Consider the following 12,459-nt stretch of genomic DNA (forward strand, 5'->3'; position numbering starts at 1 on the left):
TATTTTTTTAATTAAAAAATCAACAAAAAAATAAAACCTTCAATATTTAGTTTGTCTGTTTCTTCTGCAGGTGATGCATACCAAGATCATGAAAGGCTTCTGTGTGGGCTCCTTCAAGATGGATGTGGGAACGGTCTATAGACAACCTGGTAAGAGAACGACATCCACACCCTATGTCCCCACATGCTCCCATTCCCCCCACGCTTCAGCCCGGTGCTCCTTCATAACTGACTGGATTGCTGAAAAGCTAACTGAATGCTAATGCTAACTTTCTTGCTGTTTTTCAATGTGAATTCTGGTGAGTAAGATGTCCAATTGATTTGTTACAGCAAATAATACACTTGAACGTCCCCGTCTTAGGTCACCAGTTCACCAATAAGTGGGCGGTGCTGACGGACCCGGCAGACATCAGGACCGGGGTCAAAGGTTACCTGAAGTGCGACATCAGCGTGATGGGGAAGGGAGACGCCATACAGCCCTCTCAGAAGACCAGCGATGCTGAGGAGCAGATAGACAAGTAAGACACACACACACACACACACACACACCTGCTGAGGAGCAGATAGACAAGTAAGACACACACACACACACACACACCTCTCTCAGAAGACCAGCGATGCTGAGGAGCAGATAGACAAGTAAGACACACACACACACACACACACACACACACACACACACACCTCTCTCAGAAGACCAGCGATGCTGAGGAGCAGATAGACAAGTAAGACACACACACACACACACCTCTCTCAGAAGACCAGCGATGCTGAGGAGCAGATAGACAAGTAAGACACACACACACACACACACACCTCTCTCAGAAGACCAGCGATGCTGAGTAACAGACAAGTAAGACATACTCTTGTTTGACCTGCATACAGACAGGTGTGTTTAAGCAGTAACATGCAGACAAGGTGTGTTTAAATAGTGAGTCTATGAGTAATCTCACGCGCTGGCAATATAGCAACATAGCATAATATCATTATTCAGAGACACTCGTTTGGCTTTGTGAGATTAAATTATGAGTAATCCTTATCATCGACAAATAAACATTAAAAGGACAAAGTAAACACACCGTTTCACCAGAAGCCTGTTATCATGGAGGAAGGAGGTTTCTCTGGCATGTTGACAAAGCCCTTTGTTGATGTACAACTGTTTTCAGACCCCTTGACTTTTTACACATTTTGTTACGTTACAGACTTATTCTTAAATGGATTAAATAAAAATACGTAAAAAAAATGCTCAGCACTCTATACACAATACTCCATAATGATGAAGCAAAAACAGGTTTTTATTTTTTTTTAGCAAATTTATCAAAAATAAAAAAATGTTTTTTATTTTTTTATTTTTGATAAATCTGCACAAAATAAAAAATAAACAACTATTTACAGAAGTATTCAGACCCATTGGATATGAGACTCGAAATTGAGCTCAGGTGCATCCTGTTTCCATTGATCATCCTTGAGACGTTTCTACAACTTGACTGGAGTCCACCTGTGGTAAATTTAATTGATTGGACATGATTTGGAAAGGCCACACACCTGTCTATATAAAGGTCCCACAGTTGACAGTGCATGTCAGAGTAAAAATCAAGCCATGAGGTCGAGGAAATTGTCTGTAGAGCTCCAAGGAATGATTGTGTCGAGGCACAGATCTGGGGAAGGGGACCAAAACATTTCTGCAGCATTGAAAGTCCCCAATAACACAGTGACCTCCATCATTCTTAAATGGAAGATGTTTGGAACCACCAGGACTCTTCCAAGAGCTGGCCACCTGGCCAAAGTGAACAATCAAATGACTAGGAGACTAGTCAGGATCAAGGCCGGGATGAAGAGAGCAAAGTACAGAGAGATCCTTGATGAAAACCTGCTCCAGAGCGCTCAGGACCTCAGACTGGGGCGAAGGTTCACCATCCAACAGGACAACAACCCTAAGCACACAGCCAAGACAACGCAGGAGTGGCTTCAGGACAAGTCTCTGAATGTCCTTGAGTGGCACAGCCAGAGCCCGGACTTGAACCCAATCTAACATCTCTGGAGAGACCTGAACATAGCTGTGCAGCGACGCTCCCCATCTAAGGTGACAGAGCTTGAGAGGATCTGCAGAGAAGAATTGGATCAACTCCCCAAATACAGATGTGCCAAGCTTGTAGCGTCATACACAAGAAGACTCAAGGCTGTAATCGCTGCCAACGGTGCTTCAACAAAGTACTGAGTAAAGGGTCTGAATACTTCTGAGTATTTCAGGTTTTAATAAATTAGCAAATAACTTGAATCTCATAAATTAGCAAACATATCGAAAAAGCTGTTTTTGCTTTGTCATTATGGGGTATTGTGTGTAGATTGATCAGGTAAAAAAAAAACAATATAATTCATTTTAGAATAAGGCTGTAACGTAACAAACTGGAAAAAGTCAAGGGGTCTGAATACTTTCTGAAGGGCACTGTATATGGTTTTCATCAAACCCTTCAGTCCTCAGCTATCCTCTGGGAATACAATGGATATCTTTCTTTTTATGTTCTTACCCAAATTAATTTAATTTAATTCAAGCTCAGCAATTAAGTTAAAAAGACAGCAAAAACAGATCAGTAGGCTAGTCCAGGAGGAGGGTTCAGGAGGCTAGTCCAGGAGGAGAGTTCAGGAGGCTAGTCCAGGAGGAGAGTTCAGGAGGCTAGTCCAGGAGGAGAGTTCAGGAGGCTAGTCCAGGAGGCTAGTCCAGGAGGCTAGTCCAGGAGGCTAGTCCAGGGGGCTAGTTCAGGAGGCTAGTCCAGGAGGCTAGTCCAGGAGGCTAGTCCAGGAGGCTAGTCCAGGAGGCTAGTCCAGTAGGCTAGTCCAGTAGGCTAGTCCAGGAGGTTAGTCCAGGAGGCTAGTCCAGGAGGCTAGTCCAGGAGGCTAGTCCAGGAGGCTAGTCCAGTAGGTTAGTTCAGTAGGCTAGTCCAGGAAGCTAGTTCAGGAAGCTAGTTCACGAGGCTAGTTCAGGAGGCTAGTCCAGTAGGCTAGTTCACGAGGCTAGTCCAGGAGGCTAGTCCAGTAGGTTAGTCCAGTAGGTTAGTCCAGGAGGCTAGTTCAGGAGGCTAGTTCAAGAGGTTAGTCCAGGAGGTTAGTCCAGGAGGTTAGTCCAGGAGGCTAGTCCAGGAGGCTAGTCCAGGAGGCTAGTCCAGTAGGTTAGTCCAGGAAGCTAGTTCAGGAGGCTAGTTCAGTAGGCTAGTCCAGGAGGCTAGTCCAGGAGGCTAGTCCAGGAGGCTAGTCCAGTAGGGTAGTCCAGTAGGCTAGTTCAGGAGGTTAGTTCAGGAGGTTAGTCCAGGAGGCTAGTTCAGGAGGCTAGTCCAGGAGGCTAGTCCAGGAGGCTAGTCCAGTAGGTTAGTCCAGGAGGCTAGTCCAGTAGTTTAGTCCAGTAGGCTAGTCCAGGAAGCTAGTTCAGGAGGCTAGTTCAGGAGGCTAGTTCAGTAGCCTAGTTCAGGAGGCTAGTTCAGGTGGTTAGTTCAGGAGGCTAGTCCAGGAGGTTAGTACAGGAGGCTAGTCCAGTAGGCTAGTCCAGGAGGCTAGTTCAGGAGGCTAGTCCAGGAGGCTAGTTCAGGTGGTTAGTTCAGTAGGCTAGTCCAGGAGGCTAGTCCAGGAGGTTAGTCCAGGAGGCTAGTCCGGGAGGTTAGTCCGGGAGGTTAGTCCAGGAGGTTAGTTCAGGAGGCTAGTTCAGTAGGCTAGTTCAGGAGGCTAATCCAGGAGTCTAGTTCAGGAGGCTAGTCCATTCAGATGCCATTCTCTCTCAAAATGTTTTCACACTCTGACCTTTGACCCAGGAACCTGTTGGTTCCTGAGGGGTTCCCCTCGGAGCGTCCCTGGGCCAGGTTCTATGTGAAGGTGTACAGAGCGGAGGGTCTGCCTCGTAACAACTCCTCCATCATGGCTAACGTCACCAAGGCCTTCATAGGGGACAACACAGCCCTCATAGACCCATACGTGGTGGTGTCCTTCTTCAACCAGATGGTAAGGTTATCTATAAGGAGACAGACACTAGTACATGATTCTACAGTAAGGTTATCTATAAGGAGACGAACACTAGTACATGATTCTACAGTAAGGTTATCTATAAGGAGACGGACACTAGTACATGATTCTACAGTAAGGTTATTGATAAGGAGACTGACACTAGTACATGATTCTACAGTAAGGTTATCTATAAGGAGACGGACACTAGTACATGATTCTACATTAAGGTTATTGATAAGGAGACTGACACTAGTACATGATTCTACAGTCTCTCTCTCTCTGTCTGTCTGTCTGTCTGTCTGTCTGTCTCTCTCTCTCTCTCTCTCTCTCTCTCTCTCTCTCTCTCTCACCCCCATCTCTCTCTCTCTCTCTCTCTATCTCTCTCTATCTCTCTCTCTCACCCCCATCTCTCTCTCTCTCTCTCTCTCTCTCTCCCCCATCTCTCTCTCTCTCTCTCTCTCTCTCTCTCTCTCTCTCTCTCTCTCTCTCTCTCTCTCTCTCTCTCATGTTTTGCTGTTACAGGGCAGAACGGCCACCCAGAAAAGTACAGCAGACCCTGAGTGGAACGAGCAGATAATATTTACTGAGATGTTCCCTCCTCTGTGTCAGCGGCTGAAGATCCAGGTTTGGGACGAGGGCAGTATGAACGACGTAGCCATAGGAACACACTACATCGACCTGCGGAGGATCTCCAACAAACAGGACGGGGACAAAGGTCAGGAGTCATGACTGAATGATTGATTGATTGACTGACTGACTGACTGACTGATTGATTGACATCATGCTGTTATAGGAACCCTTTTCCCTATATCTAATGCACAACTTTTGATCAGAACCCTATTCCCTATATTGTACACTACTTCTGGCCAGAGCCCTATAGAACCCTATTCCTTATATAGTGCACTACTTCTGGCCAGAGCCCTATAGAACCCTATTCCCTATATAGTGCACTACTTCTGGCCAGAGCCCTATAGAACCCTATTCACTATATATTGTACACTACATCTGGCCAGAGCCCTATAGAACCCTATTCCCTATACAGTGCACTACTTCTGGTCAGAGCCCAATAGAACCCTATTCCCTATATAGTGCCCAATAGAACCCTATTCCCTATATAGTGCACTACATCTGGCCAGAGCCCTATAGAACCCTATTCCCTATATAGTGCACTACTTCTGGCCAGAGCCCTATAGAACCCTATTCCCTATATAGTGCACTACATCTGGCCAGAGCCCTATAGAACCCTATTCCCTATATAGTGCACTACTTCTGGCCAGAGCCCTATAGAACCCTATTCCCTATATAGTGCACTACATCTGGCCAGAGCCCTATAGAACACTATGCCCTATATACAGTGGGGCAAAAAAGTATTTAGTCAGCCACCAATTGTGCAAGTTCTCCCACTTAAAAATATGAGAGGCCTGCAATTTTCAGCATAGGTACACTTCAACTATGACAGACAAAATGAGGGGGGGAAAAGCCAAAAAAACACATTGTAGGATTTTTAATGAACTGAGTACCAAAAGTAGTGCCAAAAGTGGAGAACAAGGTGACATTTTTTGGGGATGTAACCAAACAGTTGTCTAGAGTTCCAGTCTGTCCCAGTATGTTATTATAATGGTCATGTGTTGTAATCTCTACCCTCTGTATCCAGGCTTCCTCCCTACATTCGGACCGGCCTGGGTCAACATCTACGGTTCGGCCCGTAACTTCTCTATGGTGGATGACAACCCCGAACTGAACGAGGGGGTCAGGGAAGGGGTGTCGTGGAGGGGCAGGGTGTACCTGGAACTATCTGTAGAGATACTGTCAGGGGGGGGAGGGGGGGGAGAGTCCAAGCTGTCCCGGTTAGTCAAACCTCTGAAGGACACCAAGGCAGGGAAAGCAACAGGAAAGGACCCTAAGGGGGCAGGAGGAGCAGGAGGAGGAGCAGGGGAGGAGGAGAAAGCCAAGGCCATCGGGGCGGAGGTGATGCCGGTGGAGTCTCCACCTCAGGTGAGGAGAGATACATATACAGAGAGGGTAATGATGGAAGGTTTGTTTTGTAATTATCCTGTAAAAACTGTTATTGATTACGATCCTCACTAGCTGACGCCATGACTACAGCTAATCTACTTGGGGTTTATGCACACACAGAAAGACATTATAGACAGAACACTCCTACTCATTTCAGACATTATAGACAGAACACTCCTAGTCATTTCAGACATTATAGACAGAACACTCCTACTCATTTCAGACATTATAGACAGAACACTCCTACTCATTTCAGACAGACAGAACACTCCTACTCATTTCAGACAGACAGAACACTCCTACTCATTTCAGACATTATAGACAGAACACTCCTGCTCATTTCAGACATTATAGACAGAACACTCCTGCTCATTTCAGACATTATAGACAGAACACTCCTACTCATTTCAGACATTATAGACAGAACACTCCTACTCATTTCAGACAGACAGAACACTCCTACTCATTTCAGACATTATAGACAGAACACTCCTACTCATTTCAGACATTATAGACAGAACACTCCTACTCATTTCAGACAGACAGAACAGACATTACTCATTTCAGACAGACAGAACACTCCTACTCATTTCAGACATTATAGACAGACTCATTTCAGACATTATAGACAGAACACTCCTACTCATTTCAGACATTATAGACAGAACACTCCTACTCATTTCAGACAGACAGAACATTCATTTCAGACATTATAGACAGAACACTCCTACTCATTTCAGACAGACAGAACACTCCTACTCATTTCAGACATTATAGACAGAACACTCCTACTCATTTCAGACATTATAGACAGAACACTCCTACTCATTTCAGACATTATAGACAGAACACTCCTACTCATTTCAGATATTATAGACAGAACACTCCTAGTCATTTCAGACATTATAGACAGAACACTCCTACTCATTTCAGACATTATAGACAGAACACTCCTACTCATTTCAGACATTATAGACAGAACACTCCTACTCATTTCAGACATTATAGACAGAACACTCCTACACATTTCAGACATTATAGACAGAACACTCCTACTCATTTCAGACATTATAGACAGAACACTCCTACTCATTTCAGACATTATAGACAGAACACTCCTACTCATTTCAGACATTATAGACAGAACACTCCTACTCATTTCAGACATTATAGACAGAACACTCCTACTCATTTCAGACATTATAGACAGAACACTCCTACTCATTTCAGACATTATAGACAGAACACTCCTACTCATTTCAGACATTATAGACAGAACACTCCTCCATTTCAGACAGACAGAACACTCATTTCAGACATTATAGACAGAACACTCCTACTCATTTCAGACATTATAGACAGAACACTCCTACTCATTTCAGACATTATAGACAGAACACTCCTACTCATTTCAGACATTATAGACAGAACACTCCTACTCATTTCAGACATTATAGACAGAACACTCCTACTCATTTCAGATATTATAGACAGAACACTCCTAGTCATTTCAGACATTATAGACAGAACACTCCTACTCATTTCAGACATTATAGACAGAACACTCCATTTCAGACAGACAGAACACTCATTTCAGACATTATAGACAGAACACTCCTACTCATTTCAGACATTATAGACAGAACACTCCTACTCATTTCAGACATTATAGACAGAACACTCCATTTACTCATTTCAGACATTATAGACAGAACACTCCTACTCATTTCAGACATTATAGACAGAACACTCCTACTCATTTCAGACATTATAGACAGAACACTCCTACTCATTTCAGACATTATAGACAGAACACTCCTACTCATTTCAGACATTATAGACAGAACACTCCTACTCATTTCAGACATTATAGACAGAACACTCCTACTCATTTCAGACATTATAGACAGAACACTCCTACTCATTTCAGACATTATAGACAGAACACTCCTACTCATTTCAGATATTATAGACAGAACACTCCTACTCATTTCAGACATTATAGACAGAACACTCCTACTCATTTCAGACAGACAGAACACTCCTACTCATTTCAGAGTTGCACCTATTCTGTCCCCGTCTTGTCCCCCCCCTCAGCTCATTGACAAGGACAACTTTTTGCTGTTTGGAACGGTATTCGAGGCCACGTTGATCGACAGAAAGATCGGAGACAAACCCATTAGCTTTGAGTTGTCTGTTGGTGAGTATTGATAAATCACTGACAGTCCGTCATCTACACTACTCTATTATACTCTATTATTGCTGTGAATTTTATGAATAATGGTTAAACAATGTATACATTTCACTGAACTAATTGAATTCTACCCTGTTTTACTATATCTGATTTATAATGTTAGTTCATAAGAAAGCGGTTATGTGGCATGGATAAAGGGTAATTGGAAATGATAACCATTGTGTATGTAGGAAGGAATGTGTGTGTGTGTGTCTTAAGTACTCTCCTCTATTATACACTACTCTCCTCTATTATACACTACTCTACTCTATTATACTCTACTCTCCTCTATTATACACTCCTCTATTATACACTACTCTACTCTCCTCTATTTTACTCTACTCTAATCTACTCTATTATACTCTACTCTATTATACACTACTGTACTCTATTATACTCTACTCTATGATACACTACTCTACTCTCCTCTATTATACTCTACTCTACTATATTATACACTACTCTGCACTGCTCTACTCTCTACTCTATTATACACTACTCTATTATACACTACTCTACTCTATTATACACTACTCTATTATACACTACTCTCCTCTATTATACTCTACTCTATTATACACTACTCTGCACTGCTCTACTCTCTACTCTATTGTACACTGTTCTACTATAATATACACTGCTCTACTCTATTATACACTTCTCTACTCTATTATACACTACTCTCCTCTATTATACACTACTCTCCTCTATTATACACTACTCTACTCTATTATACTCTACTCTATGATACACTACTCTACTCTATTATACTCTACTCTCCTCTATTATACTCTACTCTATTATACTCTACTCTCCTCTATTATACTCTACTCTATGATACACTACTCTATTATACACTACTCCTCTATTATACTCTACTCTATTATGCACTACTCTATTATACTTCTCTACTCTATTATACTCTACTCTCCTCTATTATACTCTACTCTATGATACACTACTCTACTCTATTATACTCTACTATAATCTACTCTATTCTACTATACTCTATGATACACTACTCTACTCTCCTCTATTATACTCTACTCTAGTATACTCTACTCTAAGCTACTCTATTATACTCTACTCTACTCTATTATACACTGCTCTACTCTATTATACTCTACTCTATGATACACTACTCTACTCTCCTCTATTATACTCTACTATATTATACTCAACTCTATTCTATTATACTCTACTCTACTCTATTATACTCTACTCTACTCTATGAAACACTACTCTACTCTCCTCTATTATACTCTACTCTATTATACTCTACTCTATTATACTCTACTCTACTCTATGAAACACTACTCTACTCTCCTCTATTATACTCTACTCTACTCTATTATACTCTACTCTATTATACACTACTCTACTCTATTATACTCAACTCTATTCTATTATACTCTACTCTATTATACTCTACTCTATGATACTATTCTATTCTAGTTTACCATCTATTCGATTCTAGTTTATTCTATTCTAGTTTACTCTACTATTATCGTTTACTCTATTCTAGTTTTGACTTTACTCTCTCTATTCTAGTTTACTCTACTTCTCCTCTATTATCTAGTTTACACTTTTACTCTATTCTAGTTTACTGTACTCTACTCTACTCTATTCTAGTTTACTCTAGTTTACTCTAATTTACTCACCTCTCATCTTCTCTTTTTTTATTTTCTCTTCTCTCCTCTCTACTGTACTATTCCCCCTCTGCTCCCTTCTCATCCCTTCTCCTCTCCTCCCTCCTCATCCCTTCTCATCTCCTTCCTCCTCATCCCTTCTCATCTCCTCCCTTCTCCTCTCATCCCTTCTCATCTCCTTCCTCCTCATCCCTTCTCATCTCCTCCCTTCTCCTCTCCTCTCCTCCCTTCTCCTCTCCTCCTCCCTTCTCCTCTCCTCCTCCCTTCTCCTCTCCTCCCTTCTCATCCCTTGTCCTCTCCTCCCCTCCCTTCTCATCCATTCTCCTCCTCCCCTCCCTTCTCATCCCTTCTCCTCTCCTCCCTTCTCCTCTCCTCCCTCCTCATCCCTTCTCCTCTCCCCCTTCTCTCTCCTCTTCTCCTCTCCTCCCTCCTCATCCCTTCTCCTCTCCTCCCTTCTCCTCTCCTCCCTTCTCATCCCTTCTCCTCCCTTCTCCTCTCCTCCCTTCTCATCCCTTCTCCCTCCTCCCTCCCTCCCTTCTCATCCCTTCTCCTCTCCCCCCTTCTCCTCTCCTCCCTTCTCCTCTCTCTCCTCTCCTTCCTCCTCATCCCTTCTCCTCTCCTCCCTTCTCTCTCCTCTCCTCCCTTCTCATCTCCTCCCTTCTCATCCCTCCTCCTTTCCTCTCTTCTATCCTCCCTTCTCATCCCCTCTCCCCTCCTCCCTTCTCTACTCTTCTCCTCCCTTCTCCTCTCCTCCCTCCTCATCCCTTCCCCCTTCTCCCTTCTCTACTCTTCTCCTCTCCATCCACTTCTCCCTCTCTAATTTACTGTATTCTTCTCCTCTCTATTCTCTTCTGTGTTCCCTCTCTAATTTACTGTATTCCTCTCCTTTCTATTCTCCTCTTCTGTGTTCTACTCTGCTATATCGTATCATATTCTACTCTACTCTATTATATCGTATCATATTCTACTCTATTATATCGTATCATATTCTATTCTACTCTACTCTGTTCTATCCTTGTCTGTCTGTGTGTATGTGTAGGTAACTTTGGGAACGTCCAAGAGGGCTCTCCCCAGGTCAGCGGTAGGAGGAAGGTGGAGAAGCCAGTAGCAGAGAGGGTGTGGGATGGTCAAGATCTCGACAGTACCCCCCTGATTGACTCCCAGGACCCCAAACCTGGGCTCTGGCAGTCTCCATGCCAGTCCACCACACCCCCAGAGAAACCCCTCACTGATGGAAACAGGTCCTTGTACCTTGTTGAATTGATCCTGATGGCAGTTTCACAGACACGGATTTTAAGTCCTGGGCTAGAAAGCCCAATTCTCCATTAATCATTAGTCCAGGTAGAAGGTTCCAGAAAACTGTGCCTCAATGTCCAGAATTGGACTTTAAAATCTGTGTCTGATAAACCATCCCGTGGAGTCTAAAAGCATCAACATCAAAATGATCAGTTACGTAGTGAACTTTGACCCTGTATCTGTCCCCAGGCATTACATGTACCTGCCCATCCAACATCAGAAGCCCTGTGTCCATGTGATGAGCTGCTGGGAGGATCGGGCGTACCGTCTTCACAGCTCTAACTTCCTGGAGAACATCGCTGTCATGTTTGTACGTCACCTTTTCTACGTACCATTACATGGTTTAGACAGGGTGCAACATGGACTCTAGTAATACCATTACATGGTTTAGACAGGGAACAACATGGACTCTAGTAATACCATTACATGGTTTAGACAGGGTGCAACATGGACTCTAGTAATACCATTACATGGTTTAGACAGGGAACAACATGGACTCTAGTAATACCATTACATGGTTTAGACAGGGAACAACATGGACTCTAGTAATACCATTACATGGTTTAGACAGGGTGCAACATGGACTCTAGTAATACCATGTAATGGTTAAGACAGGGAACAACATGGACTCTAGTAATACCATGTAATGGTTTAGACAGGGAACAACATGGACTCTAGTAATACCATTACATGGTTTAGACAGGGTGCAACATGGACTCTAGTAATACCATGTAATGGTTAAGACAGGGAACAACATGGACTCTAGTAATAGCATGTAATGGTTTAGACAGGGAACAACATGGACTCTAGTAATACCATGTAATGGTTAAGACAGGGAACAACATGGACTCTAGTAATAGCATGTAATGGTTTAGACAGGGAACAACATGGACTCTAGTAATACCATTACATGGTTTAGACAGGGTACAACATGGACTCTAGTAATACCATATAATGGTTTAGACAGGGTGCAACATGGACTCTAGTAATACCATGTAATGGTTAAGACAGGGAACAACATGGACTCTAGTAATAGCATGTAATGGTTTAGACAGGGAACAACATGGACTCTAGTAATACCATTACATGGTTTAGACAGGGTACAACATGGACTCTAGTAATACCATTACATGGTTTAGACAGGGAACAACATGGACTCTAGTAATACCATTACATGGTTTAGACAGGGTACAACATGGACTCTAGTAATACCATGTAATGGTTTAGACAGGGTACAATATGGACTCTAGTAATACCATTGCAATGGTTTAGACAG

At 42.9% G+C, this 12,459-nt stretch overlaps 1 protein-coding gene across 1 annotated transcript in view; it reads left to right on the forward strand.

Annotated features, from left to right (window-relative positions):
* The window catches only part of fer1l6 (fer-1 like family member 6), a 68,125-nt gene that overhangs the window by 11,422 nt on the left and 44,244 nt on the right, over positions 1-12,459 (forward strand). The window contains 8 exon segments of the mRNA XM_064976978.1: positions 71-149; positions 361-517; positions 3,800-3,986; positions 4,512-4,704; positions 5,644-5,984; positions 8,103-8,205; positions 10,927-11,128; positions 11,373-11,493. Of these exon segments, the coding sequence (XP_064833050.1) occupies positions 71-149; positions 361-517; positions 3,800-3,986; positions 4,512-4,704; positions 5,644-5,984; positions 8,103-8,205; positions 10,927-11,128; positions 11,373-11,493 (1,383 nt within the window).

Source organism: Oncorhynchus masou, chromosome 10 (assembly GCF_036934945.1).
Source record: "Oncorhynchus masou masou isolate Uvic2021 chromosome 10, UVic_Omas_1.1, whole genome shotgun sequence".
NCBI lineage: Eukaryota > Metazoa > Chordata > Actinopteri > Salmoniformes > Salmonidae > Oncorhynchus > Oncorhynchus masou.